The sequence below is a fragment of the Staurois parvus genome, unplaced genomic scaffold, assembly GCF_062004578.1.
Source record: "Staurois parvus isolate SC_StPar_1 unplaced genomic scaffold, SC_StPar_1.0 ptg000131l, whole genome shotgun sequence".
In the NCBI taxonomy this organism is placed as follows: domain Eukaryota; kingdom Metazoa; phylum Chordata; class Amphibia; order Anura; family Ranidae; genus Staurois; species Staurois parvus.
Window position 1 is genome coordinate 2,646,027 of NW_028317927.1, and position 18,817 is coordinate 2,664,843.

The window sequence follows — 18,817 nt, forward strand, 5'->3', positions numbered from 1 at the left end:
CGCTTTCTGAACTGCTGTGACTTGTAGTACCATATTGTTTATGTGGCTTCCTGGACACTGGGACTTTCCTCTCTGCTCTTCCTGCAACTGCTGTCTGTGTGGTCCGGATGCTGTGGTCAGGGCACACAGCCTCTAAGAACCCGTGATATGCCTATGAAAGACCTCTGCCCACCAGACTTCCTTTCTCCTGCCACGCTGCCTGGACTTCCTCAGCTGCGGCTGCTGTTGATTGGTGAGTCCCTGAACCCATGCTGTATCTATTGCTGCATGTCCCTCATTGTGCCTGGATTGTGGTCCTGAACTCTGTGCCTGCTGTATACAATTGTTGCCCTGTGTGCTTGCCTGTACCCTTGATGTACCATACCCTGCTGCCCAGATCCCTGCCCTGTCCTTTACTCAACCCACTTGTTTGCCCGGATCTCTACCCTGTTTGGGTCTCCCTTTCTGCCTGGATTTTTGCCCTGTTCTGGACCTACCCCTGTCTGCCCAAATCTCTGCCCTGTTCTGAACTTAACCCCTTATCTGCCTGGGTCCCCGTTCCTGAGTATGGGTTCGCCATTTCTTTTAGGCCATCCTACATGGACTCTATGTGTGGTATTACATTGCTACCCATTGGACTGTTTCATTGTACTATGTCTTGCTACTCTTGCTGTGCCCTTACGTCCCCCAATTAACGCTTGCACAACAGGTTTTGTGTGATCTGCCTCCGTGTGCTCTCTCTTTGTGCTCCTAGTTCATTACAGGGAGTGAGGGGGTGAGTGTGTGACACAGAAGGTTTTCTACCTTAATGCATAGAATACATTAAGGTAAAAAACCTTGAGGCTTTAGGACCACTGTAAGCTGGGGCACATGGAGCCTTAATAGGTAGTGCATACTGCAATCTGACTGCTGTAGCTTATGTAATGTAGAACCACAGAACACAAAAAACTTCCTGGTATGTACTCTAATATGCGAGTTTAAAGTTTTTCTATATTAACGGATTTTTAGTTTTACAAGTTAAAGAGCAATGGCTTGATACAAAGATAGCAAAGAATGTGTTGTTGGACAAGGATACAGTCATAGGCTTGTGGCTGAGGCCAGGAGGTTGATACCCAAATTGGAAAAATGGCACACAAAGTTCAAAGAAAGGTTGAAAAGGTATTATCTTATTGAGGTGCAGATAAAACAGCAAATTGAACAACAATCAGCAATGACTAGCACTTGTAATGTGGTTGTGGCAACCGCAGCAGAACACTTAAAGTAACAGTTCCAGACACTGTTATAGTAGCACACACAGGAACACTGTCAGTACAGGTGCAGTAATGCTGATAGTAGAAGGCACAGTAATGCTGGTGGTATATCGGTAGATCTTCAGCTTCAAAGATATAGCCTACATTATAGAAGCAGCATCTGCAAAAGGAGCCGCTTCCAGGCAGAGTGGCGGCACAAGCGGCTGTCAGGGAAGGCTTGCCTATAGTACAGATAATGTTCAGAGGTGCATACGTGTGTGCAGGCGCAGGCCAGCAAGTATACATGCAGATGTGCACAGGCAAGTGTATATGTAAACACACATGCCTGGACTTACTAATACTGGCATCAAATTTTCTATTTAAACTGGACTGTGGTGCAGGATGTTTGGCCTACAGCATTTTCGTGTTCCTGTTGCCAGTTCCTGTGATCGACTCCTGTTACTGACCCGGTTTGCCTCTGACCACGCTTGAACTCTACAAAGGCTGACCTCAGCCTGTGTTCTGACTATTCTTCTGCCTGTTGCTTATGCCTGATCTGCCCATCTGTTACTGCCAAGTGTCTGCCAGTTTGGGGTCTACCACATCTGCCCGCTATCAACTGTCTCAGTCATCTAGTTCATCCTTGAAGAAGCACTGGCTACCTACGTGTGCTGTATGCTGGACACCCTACAGGCGATCATACCTGAACTTGCCCTCATGACCACTGTCCCACTACCAAGGGTTCCTGAGATTTAACAGAGGCCTTCCTCTTCACATCAAGCTCTACAACCATGTACATGACAGCAGCACTTGGAAGAGCTATGCAGGTCACATGAAGTAGTATTGGAGACTGGATGGATGACAGAGCAGACAGCGGTGTCCCTAATCTCTCCCTTCTTGAGTAGGAAACGTTTCCTGAGTCTGTTACACTGTCCCTAGCAAGTGTGGCTCCATTCCCTACTCTAGCTTCTTACAACTGCACGCCAAATACAGAAGGGCACTGCTATTTATTATCATTGCCCAAACTAAAGATGGCCACCAAGGTTACCCAGTGTTGCAGAGTCCAATCAGACCACTGCTTTGCTGGTGATACCTATGGGGTCTACAGAGGAACATTGTTCCTCTCATCCTCCACTCGATCTGTACAGTGGCACAGTCACACAGCATCACATACAGAATGGATGATAGACTGCACCTGCTACAGGTGATGGAAAGACATGATGGCTGAATCAGGTACATACATAAGGTGAGGGAAGCGACCTTTATGACCACGCTTGGGCACTGTGCAAAGCCAGACCACCCATGTTTATGCTATGTCTATGATTTAACATAGTCTCTATTCTGTAAGGTTAACCCACAATATAAAACTATTTACCATGAAAGTTGTAGGGTGGCCTGCCCTCTCATACTTACTATTGGATTAACAAACTGGGCATCCTGAAAATAGCTGGCAGAGTTGCAGGATGGAAGGAGGCAAACCTTGACTTTCTCAGCACATTTCAGGATTTGCTTATTAAAATGCTCAGAATTCAAGGCTTCCCACTGCAGTAGAAATGTCAGGCAAAGGTACATTTAAATGTGCCTAATTCAGACTGCTGCTTCACTGTATTCTAGAAAAAGAAAGAATTGCTGTAACTTCAATTTATACTAACTGCTCTTTCACACATACATACTAAAAGGTACATAATCTATGGGCTTTTTTATTGTGAGCATTTTTAGACTTGCATCTGCATTACAATTTTGTATTTTCTGTGAAGGTCAGAAAACACAGAAGGCCTTTTTTCCTCTTGATTTATATTTCACTTTCTACTTCTCCCTACTAGGTTCTGTATATTTTTCCTTATGGCAGAGATAAGTGTGAGATAGAAAAATGAGAAAGGAACAGTGACATTTCTGGGGGCATAATGGTGACTCGGATACTTTAATAAACAGAATTAAAGTGAAACAAACCAATGTCCAAAAATAGTCCATACACATCCACTACATAATGGTCCTGTAATCTGTTTTTTTCTAAAATTGTTTTACTGTGTTTTTCTGCCTCCTTGTCTCTTTTGTGAGCTATTGACCCTCTTCTTTTCCACCTCACTTCAGTTTTTTTTAATCTAAATGAGAAGGGCATGTTAGTTGCAGTCATGTGCACTGCTCTATGCACATTATAAATTCCATAGTTCATAATGAACAAGAGAGGGTCTCTGTGTTCCTACATACTGTGGGACCATGGAGTATGAACATGGCCACCCTTTAAAAGCAAGTCAGATCACAGCAGAAAAAAGGAGTTTGGGGATTTGTAGGAGGCTAAGAACAATAGAAATTATATTTTTGAGTTAAGAATACATATATCAATATACATTGCTCCAAAAAAATAAAGGAACACTTTGAAAACAGATCAAATCTCAATGGGAAAAATATCATGCTGGATATCTATACTGATATGGACTGGGTAATGTGTTAGGAATATAAGGATGCCCCATCATTTGACAGAAATTAAAATTATGAACGTGCACAGGATTGAATTCAAAGACACCCCAAAAATCAAAGTGAAAAAATGATGCAGCAGACTAGTCTATTTTGCTGAAATTTCATTGCAGCAACTCAAAATAATACTCAGTAGGTTGTATGGCCCTCACAGCTTGTATGCATGCCTGACAATGTCGGGGTATGCTCCTAATGAAACAACGGATTGTGTCCTGGGGTATTTCCTCCCCGATCTGGACCTGGGCATTACTGAGCTCCTGGACAGTCTGAGGTGCAACCTGGCGGCGTCGGATGATCCGAAACTAGACATCCCAGAGGTGTTCTATTGGATTTAGGTCAGGCGAGTGTGAGGGCCATTCAGTGGTATCAGTTCCTTTATCCTCCAGGAACTGCCTGCATACTCTCGCCACATGCACCAGGAGGAACCCAGGACCCACTGCACCAGAGTAGGATCTGACAATGGGTCCAAGGATTTCATCCCGATACCTAATGGCAGTCAGACTGCCATTGTCTAGCCTGTAGAGGTCTGTGCATCCCTCCATGGATATGCCTCCCCAGACCATCACCGACCCATCATCAAAACGGTCATGCTGAATGATGTTACAGGCAGCATAATGTTCTCCACAGCTTCTCCACACCCTTTCACGTCTGTCACATATGCTCAGGGTGAACCTGCTCTCATCTGTGGACCTGCCAATTTTGGTGTTCAATGGCAAATGCCAATCAAGCTCTATGGTGCCAGGCAATGAGCACAGGGTCCACTAGAGGATGTCAGGCCCTCAGGCCACTCTCATGAAGTCTGTTTCTGATTGTTTTGTCAGAGACATGCACACCAGTGGCCTGCTGGTGGCCATTTTGTAGGGCTCATCCTGTTCCTCCTTGCACAAAGGAGCAGATACTGGTCCTGCTGATGGGTTAAGGACCTTCTAAGGCCCTGTCCAGCTCTCCGAGAGTAACTACCTGTCTCCTGGAATCTCCTCCATGCTCTTGAGACTGTGCTGGGAGACACAGCAAATCTTCTGGTAATGACATGTATTGATGTGCCATCCTGGAGGAGTTGGACTGCCCGCGCAACCTCTGTAGGGTCCAGGTGTCGCCTCATGCTACCAATAGTGACACTGACCCTAGCCAAATGCAAAACTAGTAAAAAACAGTCAGAAAAGATGAGTAGGGAAAAAAATGTCAGTGGCCTCTACCTGTAAAACCATTCTTGTTTTGGGGTCTTCTTATTCTTGCCCATCTAGTGCACCTGTTGTTAATTTCATCAACACCAAAGCAGCTGAAACTGATTAACAACCCCCCTCTGCTACTTAACAGACCAGATTGATATCCCAAGAGTTTAATTGACTTGATGATATACTCTGATTAGAAAGTGTTCCTTTTTTTTTTTTTTTTGAGCAGTATATATGCAGCGGGTAGAATAAGTACTGAACATGTCACCATTTTTCTCAGTAAATATATTTCTAAAGGTGCTGTTGACATGAAATTTTCACCACATGTTGGTAACAACCCATGCTATCCATACATATAAAGAAACAAAAACAAAAAAGTTCAGAAATTAAGTTATGTGTAATAAAATGAAATGACACAGGGAAAAAGTTATTGAACACATGAAGAAAGGGAGGTGCAAAAAGGCGTGGAAAGCCAGGACACCAGCTGAAATCTATCGGTAATTAGAAAGCAATCCTGCCCCTTGTCAGTGCAAATTAATATCAGCTGTTTCAGTCTCAATTGATGGCCTATTAAAAGGTGTCTCATTACTCAGGTGTCACACAAAAAGCAAAGCACTCTCTCAAAACCTTCACACTTTATTGTTGCAAAACATACTGATGGCATTGGTTACAGAAGGATTTCTAAACTTCTGAATGTTCGAGTGACTGTTGGAGGAGTGAAAAAAATTGATAGAGTCATCCAAAAGCCAAGGACCACTTGTGGAGAGCTTCAGAAAGACTTAGAATTAGCAGGTACAATTGTATCAAAGAAAACAATAAGTATTGCACTCAGTTGCCATGGTCTCTATGCACGCTCACCACACAAGACTCCATTGTTGAAGAAAAAGTATGTTGAAGCTCATTTAAAGTTTGCTGCACATTTAGACAAGCCTGTGAGATACTGGGAGAATATAGTGTGGTCAGATGAGACCAAAATTGAACTCTTTGGATGCCATAATAGACACCATGTGTGGAGGTCAAATGGCAGTGCACATCACCCCAAAAACACCATACCAACAGTGAAGCATGGAGGTGAGAACATTATGGTCTAGGGCTGTTTTTCAGCATACGGTACTGACAAACTTAATTTCATTGAAGGAAGGATGAATGGAAGAACGTACCAAGACATTCTTGATAAAAATCTGCTGCCATCTACCATGATGATGAAGATGAAACGAGAATGGACATTTCAGCAAGACAATGATTCCAAACACAAAGCCAAGAAAACTCTCAGTTGGTTTCAAAGAAAGAAAATAAAGCTGCTAGAATGGCCCAGCCAATCACCTGACTTGAATCTAATAGAAAATCTATGGAAAGGACTAAAGATCAGAGCTCATAGAAGAGGTCCACAGAACCTTCAAGATTTGAAAACTGTGTGGAACAATGGGCCAAAATCACAATGCATGCGACTAGTTTCTCCATACAGGAGGCATCTTGAAGCTGTCATTACCAACAAAGGATTTTGTAGATAGTATTAAATAAATTCTAGTTACCGTGTTCAGTACTCTTTCCCTGTCTGATTCCATTTTATTACACATTTAATTTCTGAACTTGTTTGTTTTGATTCCTTTGTATGTATGGATTGCATGGGTTGTTACCGACATGTGGTGAAAAGTTAACACCTTTAGACATATATTTACTGAAAAAAAATGGTGGCGTGTTGAATACTAATTTTACCCACTGTGTATATATATATTTTAAACCAGAGATTAGTGTCCCTTTAAGTACCCAAATTGGGGCTGTTGATCGCTATAGATGCTTTCTATTTTACCCTTTCTAGCAAATATATAACTAAATGTATTTATTTTACTTTTTCTTTAATAAAAGAGAGTAAATTAATTCTTCTCTATCATGCATCACCTCAAGCTCCTTTTTTTAAGCTTGTTTTAAATTTTGAAAATACCAAAGAAGTCTGCACTTTTCCAATGTTAATACTGTATATGTATTTAGCAACGTGTGACCTTAATGATCTTCCATTTTACTTTGCCTGGGGTTGTATACAATTATAATGTGATGTACAGTAGTGGTAGTAGTAGTAGCCATTTAGGAATAACAAATGCACAAATATGAAACAATTACATTCAAGCCGCAGGTGATGCTTGCTTAATTTCATCATAGTAAGGAGTTTGAAGGAGGATGATTCCCAGCAGTGTGATAGTGGATGCAAACATTGTGTTTCTCTCTGCTGTCAATGGCTCTTTAACAGCTGTGTGGAGTTAATGATGTTTAAAAAACACTTCATTAGACGTAGTTCCTTGGCTTAGGATGCAAGTCAGTAACTGGTAAAGCACATCATCCAGCAAGTGTTATAAGTGCAGCTGCAGGGTCCTGTCACAGACATAGAAATAAGCATTTTCTGGAGGGATTTGCGACTGAGTCACTGTAAATCCTTAGAGGTTTTGATGCCCTACTTGGGAACATCTCAATCTGAAAATATAGCAGCTGAACAGCTCTAGAGGTTAGCTTGTTTTAAATAGAATTGTTATATAATTAAAAATATCTCCTGAGGAGTGTACAACCTTTTTTTAAACTTGTTATTCCTTAGCAAACACTTTCCATATTGCCACTGTACATATAGGTTACAGATACTTGCAAAAGTTTGTATTTTTGCACATTTGTGGATGGTCAAGAAGAAGCAATAGATTGTGGGTTGGGGAATGTAGAACCCAGACATTTGGATTTTTGGCAGAGCTTTCAGCAATGAATTAAGAAGCCAACTTGGAGCACAGACGGTACATTGTAGCTGTGGAATGTGTCTGCTATCCAGACAGGAGATATATTTTCCCACTATTTGGGTTGTGGTCCATTTAAGGGGGAGGTTTGAAGATATTGGGGTCAATTCACTAAAGGTTATCGCATCAGTTAAGTCAGTCACATGACCACATATTGCATGCAATACTGAAAATGTCAATTCACTATTGCTAGTCCCTTCGGGTCTGGTATGGGTTTTGAGGGAAACCCCCACACCAAATTGTTTTTAAATGGCATGGGGTCCCCCCAAAATCCATACCAGACCCTTATCCGAGCATGCAGCCCAGCAGGTCAGGAAAGAGGGGGTATGCAAGCGCCCCCCCCCCGTACCCGCAAAATCCATACCAGACCCTTACCCGAGCATGCAGCCCAGCAGGTCAGGAAAGGGGGTAAGCGAGCACCCCCCCTCCTTAACCATAAAAGGCCACATGCCCTTAACATGGGAGGGTGCTTTGGGGCACGGGCAGGGTTGCCCCCCCCAAAGCACCTTGACCCCATGTTGATGGGGACTAGGGCCTCTTCCCCACAACCCTGGCCGGTGGTTCTGGGGGTTGGTGGGCGGGGGGCTTATTGGAATTTGGAAGCCCCCTTAAAAAAGAATGCTCCCACATCCCTCCCCCCCATGTGAATGAGTATGGGGTACATGGTACCGCTACTCATTCACAAAAACAAAAAGTGTTCTGTAAAAAAAAGACAGGAAACAGTCTTTGACAAGTCCTTTATTAAAAGAAGAAATATTTACAAAATGTCCCCCGAAGTAGATCTAACGTCAATCATGATGCCTGACGACGATGACCCAAAAAAAAGGCTCCACTTTTGATGCTGGCTCCCACCTTCTGATAGCTCCGCTGGCCTGACAGTTCTTAAATATCTAAGGGATAGATCCACCTAGTGACATCACCCATGTGACCTCACCCCATTGTGATGTCATCAGTCGAGGCATGCTGGGGTATTTTAGTAGCATTTTTTAGTGAATGCAAATGTTTTGGTTTTTTAAATGCTGTGCGGTATCTTACTGCATACTCGGATACTGCTTACTAAATTGTGCCCAGTGTTGAGTACTCAGGCGTTCTCACCCACGCAGGCGGAAGGGTTCTGGGGTAGTTTGGTTGGAGAGAAGAGGCCTGTCTGTGAGGGAGTGTGGAGTGGTTCACAGCTGTGAGGGAGTGAACTCTCTGGAGACTGAGCCCCCATTCACACTGTTGCAACTTGTCATGTGATTTGAAGTTTCACTTCACATGACAGTCGCACCCTATTTTTGGCAATGGAACTGTTCAAATCAATGCGACTCTGACTTTGTGGTGCCGCGCTGATTTGAAAAAAGGTTCCTGCACTATGTTTTGCGATTTCAGGTGTGACTTACATAGACATCTGTGCATGAAGTTGCACAGATGTCTTACAAATTGCACCTGAAGTCACACTTACATGCAACTTTGAAATCGTGTGACTTCAAGTGAAGTCACACGATTTCAAAGTCGTACTTGTAATGGTTGTGCACATTAGACATATAAAAGCTGTATGCGACTATCATTTTGTTTATGCCTCAGCCATTTTGTCATGAGAAGAGGCATAGCATAGTGATCTTGCCCCTTCCCTCCTCCTTCAATGTATGGCATCCACAGCCTTTACTAACTCATATTTCAAAGAACCTGTTATCTCAGCTTAGGGACAGCAGACACTCATTAGGGATACATTGCATGCAGTAAAATGTCTTAACCAGGGCTCATGCAGTCAGCTTTCAGAGACCCCCTGCCCAACTGAATTTAACAAAATCCACACGATTCAAAAAATCAAAAAGGACCGAAACACATTAATATTAAGCATATATCTGAATGGGAATATTCTATATATTATAATGGGAATATTCTAGTGAACAAATCGAGGTCATACATGACTACGTTAGAGCATACAGAAAGGAAGATAGCAATCAGATACCTCCTGGGTGACAGGCCCATCTGATATACTTTGTGTTTAGGATCCGTGAGCATGAAATATAATGCTGAACAATAATCTACTAGTTTCCAAAATGTATCCAGTACATACTGGAAGACATTAATATAAAACTGTAAGGGAGGGCCATGATACAGTCATAAACACAGTGACCTCTCTATGGCCACCCCTCAGCCACTTAATTGGTCAGATGGTCTCTGACAACACCCCCTTGATATCAGAGAAAAAGAGACTGCTTCTAAAGTTGACAGCTCTTATGTACCATCAACCAAGGAACATCTTTCAAATTGTGAGAGCCAATAACCCCTTGCTCATTGACTGAACTCTAATGAATCCAAGGACTTTGCAAGTATTTACATTTTCACCTCTTTGTCTTGCTTGTTCTCTTTGTTACTTTGTAATACCTTTTGTTTTTTTGCAAATATTTTATTTACACAATTTTACCCTTTTCATAATTAAAAAATATTTTGAAAAGTGTAAAAACTGTCACTAAATGCGCTAATGCAAACTAAAAGAATTCCTGTGTCTTAAAAAGTGCTACTGTAGTTTAGTCCTGTAAATATTACTGTATGTGGTCACAGCGCATGTACAGACATTTATTTTTCATAATTGTAATTGCTAATCTTGTGACATTTTCCTGCTTTTTGGTAAAAGTAGGTGGTAGCAGCTTAACCATTAGCCGCCCGGCCAATGGCCGTTTGGCAGCTTCAAAAGTGTTGCTGCATTCCGGGTGCACGCCATTTGGCGTGCTCCCGCACATGCGCAGTTTGCGCTAATGCAGAGCGGCGCAGCAGCGCGATCTGTCACCGGCCGTGTACCTCGGACACGGCCGATGACAGATCCGAGTACCGGCTCCCGTTGCTGGTACCATGACCAATCACAGCAGGTCACATGACAGTTGTATACAATGGATGGCTTCATTCATGCCATCCATTGTATACTCGTGCCTAGCTGTGAATGGTCACAGCTAATCACATGCACATGTCATGTGATTAGCTGTGACCAAATCACAGCTAAGCACAAAAAAAAAAAAAACTGAATGAATCGATTTCATTCAGGTAAATGCTTGCTTATAGCAAAGTAATTCTTTGCTATAAGCAAATTGTGTAAAAAAAAAAAAAAATACTGATCACTTCCCCAAAGTAGTACAGTGTTACTATGGTAACATTGTACTACTTTGGTCATAGTAAAATATGAAAAACAAATCTTAAAAAAAAAAAAAAAAATGTAATAAAAAATTAAAAATAATAAAAAAATTTAAAAAATTTAAAAAATATATATATTTTTTTTTTTTCATACTGTCACCAGTCAGTGTCCCTGTTCACCGCCATGCCAGTTATATGATGACGCTGTACTGCACTGGTGACAGTATGTAAAAAAAAAAATTGTGAAAATAATTTTTTTAATTTTTTCATTTTCCGAAAAATTATGACAAAAAAAATACAACTTCAAAAAACTCGCCATGCCTCTTATGAAGTACGTCGGACTGTCTACTCTGTAAAAAGGGGTCATTTGGGGATATCTGTACTATTCTGACATTCTTGGACCTCAAGAAATTAGATTGGCTGTCAGTACTTCAGGATTGATCAATATTCAGATCTATACCATAGTTTGTGAACTCTATAACTTTCCTACAAACTAAATAATACATCCTAATTTGGGTTATTTTCACCAAAGACATGTAGCAGAATACATCTCGGCCTAAATTTATGAAGAACAATTATTTATTTGTAAACTTTTATAACAGAAACAAATAAAAATGTGTTTTTTTTTCAAAATTTTTGGTCTTTTTTTTGTTAATTTAGCAAAAAATAAAAACCCCAGCGGTGATTAAATACCACCAAAAGAAAGCTCTAGTTGTGTGAAGAAAATGATAAAATTTTAGTTTGGGTACAGTGTTGTATGGCCGCGCAATTGTCATTCAAAGTGTGAGAGCGCTGAAACCTGAACAATGGCTTGGGCAGGAAGGTGTAAAATTGCCCGGTATTGAAGAGTTAATTGCTTAGTTAACTAAACCCAGTAACAATCACTCTTGGTCTTTTGGCACCTTGATTGTGGTCCTGCAAACTGGAAAATCTTTGTGCATTGTGGGGCTGAGAGCGTCATTGTTGCATAAGTGACAGCGTGGTGTGATGTGGAACAGATTTTGTCAGGAGTTGATGAAAAGGGCAGTGGTCTGACACCCATGTTCATCACAGTATTCAGTGTGAACCAGGGCTGAGACACATTTTTCTAAAGACCTGCAGCCTTTTTGATAACTCCGAAGGAGACAGAAAACCCCAAACTCTAGTGTGGGACTGGGATAATGGTGGTGAGCCATTCCCTTGTTTTCCATTATACCAGATTAATGAACTATTTTGTGTTTGTTTGCTGAAGAAAGTGTTTTTTGTTTTCTGTTTTTTTTTTCCAAATTCAATAAAGACTGTCGCTTTTACGAGCAGCTGGCGGTGATTCTGAATTTAAACAGAGTATTGGATAAAAAATGTAAATGCAGTGCTTCGTTTACTAAACGAGTAGAGCATGTTCACTTTGCAAAGTAAGTTTTCACTTAGCTTAGGGATATTCACTTTGCAAAAAGTACTGTGATCTTCAGGGATGTTTAGCTCAATGGTAAATGCGTTTTTAACCACTTATGGAACAGCGATGTGCCCATACGTCAGTTCAATTTTGGTAGTTATACTGGAGTGATGCCTGCGAATGCAGGCATCAACTCTGTACCATTTTGTAGAGTCAGTGGTCTGCTCTCTTGTACAAGCATTTGGAGCAGCTAACTTGATTGTGCAAGCAGTGGGAGGGGACGTCTCCCCCCTCCCGCCACCTTCTACTGCTCTCTCGGGATCTCCCGTCCTACGTCACAGCCGAACAAAGCTGGAATCAGCTTTGATCAGCTCTTCCTTATAGTAAACCGGAAGCAATGACCTGACAGCACCATTTTTAACAATGTGAAAGCATTCAAAAACACTGATCTTGGTGTTTTGAATGCTTTCAAGTGCAGAGGAGGGATCTTATAGACCTCAGGTCCATCCATAAAGAGCACCTGTCACGTGTCTATTGCTGTCACAAGGGATGTGTACATTCCTTGTGACAGCAATAAAAGTGATTAAAAAAAATTAAAACAGCAGTGTAAAAAAAGAAAAAAAAATTAAAGTGACCCTGCTCCCTCATGAGAACGCATGCATTGGTCCCGCACTCGCAACCAGCGATCGCCCCCATCTGAGGTATCGGCATGAACATGATAATATCATATCATGGGCAGTAATGCTAGTAGTAGACCTCCTCTTTAAACCTAAAGTGGTAACCTGTAAAGGCTTTTAAAATTTCACCTATAAATTGTAAAATTTACTTTGCCTGGCGTGCACAATTTTTTAAAGCATGACATGTTTGGTATCTATTTACTTAGCGTAACATCATCTTTTAAAATATATATAATGTTGGTGGTTCTAAGACATTTTCTAGAAAAAATACTGATTTTAAAATGTAAACAAAAAGTGCCTGAAATGGCTTGGGGCTTAAGTGGTTTTTAAGTGAGTCCATGCCAGTCTGAATTGTGTTTTAAAGGCTTGTCATCCCACTTTTATTTAATTGGAAAAAACTAAATCTTTTCAAAGTTTCCCACGTAGGGACTTCATTTTCACAAAGCAACAACTAGTAACAAAAAAAATGCTAGCCCACCTAACTATATTCAACAGCTCAGGTTCCTCATGCTTCCTTTGCCTTAGTTGCTGCACCTCACTGCAAGGGGCCCACATGGCCTCCAAATAAGGTTCTCCAGCTCCCCTGGGTTTTGCTGTGTATTTCAGAAATTTCCAGACTTCCTTCAGCCCCCTGAACCTTCAGCTTTCTCGACCTCCCAGACCTTTTCTTGGTCTCCCAGACCCGCAAAGCTATCTTGACTTTCCCAATCCTTTGGGCAAGAAGTTCTCCACACAAGGGATGCAGTCTCTGAAAGAAGCACCCAGCTCTCCTGAGTTCTGTGAAATGGCAGCAACTGCCCTGAGCTATGCTCAAATCTGGCTTATAGTGATCCTGCCCACTTGTGCACTTACTCAGGCTGAAGGCAACTAGCAAGGCCCAGACACAGGACTGAAGGTTCCTTCCCACCCAAGGTACTTGGGCACCTTCAAACTCCAGGCCCTGATCCAGGATGACAAAACCTGAAGAAAACTTACAGAGTTTTCTCTGCTCACAATAAACATGCCATTCAAACTATAGCTTTGAGAATCCTGTGTCCTTTCTACCTAACTTCACATAATGGCAGGGCCTCGCACTGTAACAGAACCCATGTACAAGGCAAATTACAAAAAATGCTTGAATGATTAAAGTCAGCAGGGCTTCACCTCATTCACTAAGCTAAGGAAAAACTCCCTTGCAAGTTAGACATTCACTTTGCTAAGTGAATTGCCTATACTGCTTTAGTAAAACAACCCTAGACTAAACAGCTGACGTTTTCTGCAAATTGTTTTGTAAACGTTGAGCTGTACTCTCTCACCTTCCATCTGTTAGGAGACTGCGCATCACACTGGAGAATTTAATAGAAGGTATAAGATGGAGTGGGTCAATCTTGGTTTGAGACTTGCATACAGCATGTTCAGTAATCTGTGTCACTGGATCTACAGATCATATTGACATGTAGTTTTCACTGACAGTATCCTTCACTTACTGTATTACTTATTGTACACAGATTTTAAATTGCCTAGTCTTGTGACTGAATTACATTCAAGTGACTCTGTCTCAAAAATGAGTCTTCTAATAACTGCAAAGAAGAAATTATATTCCTCTCCCACTGCATTGTGCAAGAAAGATTTGGTTTAGTGCCAAACAATTCCTCTTTTTTGAAAAGGAATCACCGCCTGAAGTTTTTTTCAAAAATTGACACTTTTAGGAGTGTGTTCCTTGTAGCACTCAGTGGTATCTCCCATCAAGACCCTTATTTCACTTCAGGACTCAGTATTGATGCAGGGGTTGGTGAGAAGTATTTTGTTTTTTCTTTGAAGGGAACTCAATAGTTTCAGTTAGAATTAGTTTGTATTTTAAAAAGTTTTTCTTTATTTATATTTTACTGTAAGTATTTTCTTGTAGGTATTGTGGCTGTTCTATTTTGCGGAGTCACACAAGCACATTACACCTATAACAACCTTTCTGAAGATTCCAAGATGAGAACCAAACAGGTAGGACTATAATACTTATTATTTACATACTGGAATATAGGCAAATTAACAAACTGTTTTCATAAAAACATACCACCTACATCTGGTAGAAGACAGCTGGGATGATATACTGGCTGCTATTGACAACATCTGCAATTTACTTCTAGTTTTTTTTTTATATATCAGCCTGGGAACATACCTTAACATTAATCCCACCCTCTACAGCAACATATACTCACCTTCACTTCCCTTCACTCATTCAGCCACTGGGAAAAAGGTAATTACAATGTACTTCGAGGTACGGAGACACATGCAACAAACACTGAGGCTTGGTAATTGTCCCAGAGGTGTCACATGGTGGTGGGGAGAGCCTGAAGTCTGGAGTGACTATGAGCTCATACAGGGGTTTGCTGTGCACCACATGGGCAAAGCCCAGGTTTAAATTAAAGATCACAATGCAAAAACTATGTTGAGTACAGAATGTGTGTATTTGCACAGCAACCGTTGTAACACTTGCATCCTCTTTCTGCTTGTAAATAAAAAAAAATAGTGTTCAATGACATCTGGACATCACAGATATGCCACACCAATTTTATCAAATTGTATTTTTTTAACAGATGTGTTTATTGAAATTGTGCATAAGTAGAACAAAGCAAGTTACATAAGAACAGGCAAACCTATAGCAAGCAGTAGCAATACAATACATATGACATTTCCACACCAAAGATCATACCGAGTCAACTGGGCATCCTGGGTGACTTGGGGGGGGGGGGGGAAGGGGAGAGAAAAAAGAAAAAGGGGAAGAGGAGGAAAACCTCCAAGGGAGGGGAAGGGGTGGAAAGGAGGAGAGGAAGGAGGGGGGGGGAATAGGGGCAAGGAGAAAAGGCAAATCATAAGTAGAAACAATAACCAAGCAAATAAACAGCACAAACTGGACATACCCGCAAGGAAATATTTCAATGGTTATACCGTTAGGCCCTGAACCTCCACCCACCAAGCCCATATTTTGTTAAACTTACCTGGGCAATTACGGCTCATATAAGTAAGTTTGTATAGTGGAAGCGCCCCATTGATTGCCGATTTCCAGCCCGAGACGGTCGACAGAGCCAACTGGTTCCATTTCAGCGAAATTTCCATCCTAGCATAGTAAAAAGCATAGAAGACAAACAATCAACTATGCTTAGATGTCTCCACGAGGTCCAAAAGACATGGCAACACAATTATCGGATCCATGGAAATAGACAGTTTACTAACAGCATTAATTATATCCAGCACCCCTACCCAGAAGGGGATAAGCTTGGAACAGTCCCAAAACATATGAAGAAACGTGCCCACCTCCATATCACAGCGAGGGCATATGGCCGATCTATCCGGATATATCACAGCCAAGCGCCGTGGAGTGTAATATACTCTATGGATAAATTTAAATCTAAATCAAATTGTATTTACTGAATAATTACTTTTCAACCTGAAAGTGGAAGGTTAGTCAAACACTAACTGAGTCTAAACCTACTCCCACTTCCATTCTAAGCCTATTTTATCTAACTCTGCAAATATAAGGCCTGTATACTTACCTAATCTGAAGCTGCTCCGGTCAATTCACATGACCTCTCCAGCGGCAATGGCTGCAAATGCCTTTGGAGATGACGTCACCCATAGACTTGCTAGGAGGCATCCATTGTCGACTGTCCCTCCTCTACATTGAACCTGCTGCTGACAGCTGATCATGGGACCGGACAGGTTTGAACCGTGTCCAATCCGCATGATATGTGAAATAACATTGCTTCCTATGGTGCCTGTTTACATACTGTATGTCCATTGTACTGCACATACTGGCAGTGTGGATTCAGTGTGGATTGAAAGAGTCCTGTCCAAATTTTGAGCAGTGCGATCCAGTTCAGGTGTGGATTACATGAGTTTGTAGACCTGATTTCAATTTTATATCTTTAAATCCTGACCTGAACCGGACCTGAACTGCTGAACGACTGCTTTTCAATTCGCATGGAAACCAGGGCTGTCAAGCAACGCTGCACATATACAAATCAACAAATTAGCTTTTGACTAAGCTTCCACTGTAATGTGTTTCCAGCCTGTTGAAATACATATTTTGTTATATTAATATATCATTCTTTTATTGACTTTACAGTAGATGGTCCTGTCAGTTTTTAAATATTAAATATATCACCTTACAATTTTTGGACATATTTATAAGCACCTGCTTATTTGATCCTGTACACAGCTGCAGGTATTGAAACTACAAATATAAATCTGATACCACAGTAATGCAAATAGACAAATCATTTATTTTGTTAGCATTTCCTTTCCATTGAACAGTGGGGAATAGGCTCTGCTTTATTTATTCTTAGCAAGGCTCTCTCCCCAGACAGGTCATCTGTACCAGTTAGCCAAAAAAATGTATTTTTTAGTAATGTTTACTCATATTGCTGTCATAGTTCTGTATGCTTGTTTCTGGGAACATTCAAGGTTGGAAACATCAGTTGCATTGTGTTTGGGCATAGCAGAATTGATGTAGCAGTTAACCTATATCCCTTTAATTTCTCTTACATTGAAACATCCTCCAGAGCTACATCATGAGTTTCGGCAAATAAATTAAAAGACAAATGCACACTATTTATAGGAAGCGTTGAAAAATAAGATATACCCACCACTGTTTATTACAGTCAGGGTTCTACCTTTCCTTCTTGACAACTTAGATTGGTAACCTCCATTTGTCAATTTTGTGCATATAGAAATATCCGTGCAGGACCCGCAACAGTATCACGGGACTTTTACATGCATGTTAGAATAGTTCTATACAATAAAAAGTGTTGATTTCTTTTTTAGTGCTGTAACTTGCAGTAATCAGAATTAATTTTGTCTTGAACTGACGCAAAGTGGTACTTACAGCAAAAATGACAAAACATTAACAAAACAATCTGTTTTTCTGAGTTCCTCCTGTAACTTACTTTTTTTACCTCTTTTGCCTGCTGCTATTTTTCAACTTCCTTTGGCAGTCCAAGCTGTAGCAGTTAGAGGGTGGAGACAAATCATTTAACACTGATAGGAGTGCTTAAAATGGTCAGCTATTATTTATTTGTTTAAAACCTTTATCCCAACAGGAAAAAAATGTTTCTTTAACTGCCTAAAATGTGTTAGCTGGTGTTAGGCTTTATTTGTTAGTCGCTTATGTAAAGTCCATCTAAATTTAACACTCTCCAGACAATATTGTCCACTGGTGTCTCCATTACCCCTCCATATTGAAGAGCCACCCTAAGACAGGAAGTGTTACTGGCCTGATCACCTGGTGAAAATAAAGAATAAAAAGAAAAGTAATATAACTATGAAATTTAGAAATCAGTATTCTGCAATATAATACATTTCAATTTGTGGGTTTAATAGAGGTTTAAAGCAGTTTGGGGTTTCTAAAAACAAAAAAATGTGATGTTGCAGCTGCTCCACATCAGCAATAAGACAAGAGAATTGAGCGATCACATGACCACTGATTGTTCAGTTCTAAGTCTGCCCTGAGGGGAGAGCCTTGACTTTCAGTCACTGCTCTTCGCTCTGCACTTTTAGTGCTCACTGGAGCGCTGGACTGGAGAAAGGGCGAGCATAGCAGGCTTTGGCTCTCAGCGGTGCGCTGAGAGCTGACTCCAGTTGTGAATCAGGTCGCTAAGTGGATCCTGACAATATTGTTTGGATCCTTCCAGAATATAGGGTGGCCCAAACAATGGGCTATAACCCGCTGTCAGCTGGTTCTGCATCACAGGAGAGCAAAAGTAAGTGCACTTCTGTGACCCAAACGAGAAGTATGACCAAATGTATAGCCATATTTTTTTTTAAGCTGGTGAATTTTGTTTGGGTGATAAGGGCTACTGTGTTTAAGAATTGGCACTTCAAATCCATGAAGCTGTAAAGTTGTTGAAAAAAATTAATTTAGCTGCTGTGTTAACTGTTATTGTTGTGACAACAATTTAAAAAAAAATCACTAAATAACTATATAGATATATAGAGATTTAGTAGAAACAATCAGCACACACAGATGTATACAAATGCCAAGACATGCACAAGACAC

General features: G+C 41.0%; 1 protein-coding gene and 1 long non-coding RNA gene across 2 annotated transcripts in view; one reads left to right on the plus strand and one right to left on the minus strand.

Moving 5' to 3' along the window:
• Window positions 1-18,817, plus strand: part of SLC9A9 (solute carrier family 9 member A9) — a 931,015-nt gene that overhangs the window by 411,835 nt on the left and 500,363 nt on the right. The window contains exon 9 of the mRNA XM_089672557.1: window positions 14,675-14,763. Coding sequence (XP_089528683.1) covers window positions 14,675-14,763 — 89 coding nt within the window. The remainder of the gene's footprint in view (window positions 1-14,674; window positions 14,764-18,817) is intronic.
• Window positions 1-18,817, minus strand: part of LOC149466330 (uncharacterized) — a 140,039-nt gene that overhangs the window by 94,495 nt on the left and 26,727 nt on the right. The window contains exon 3 of the long non-coding RNA XR_016312076.1: window positions 15,762-15,880. This is a non-coding gene — a long non-coding RNA (uncharacterized LOC149466330). The remainder of the gene's footprint in view (window positions 1-15,761; window positions 15,881-18,817) is intronic.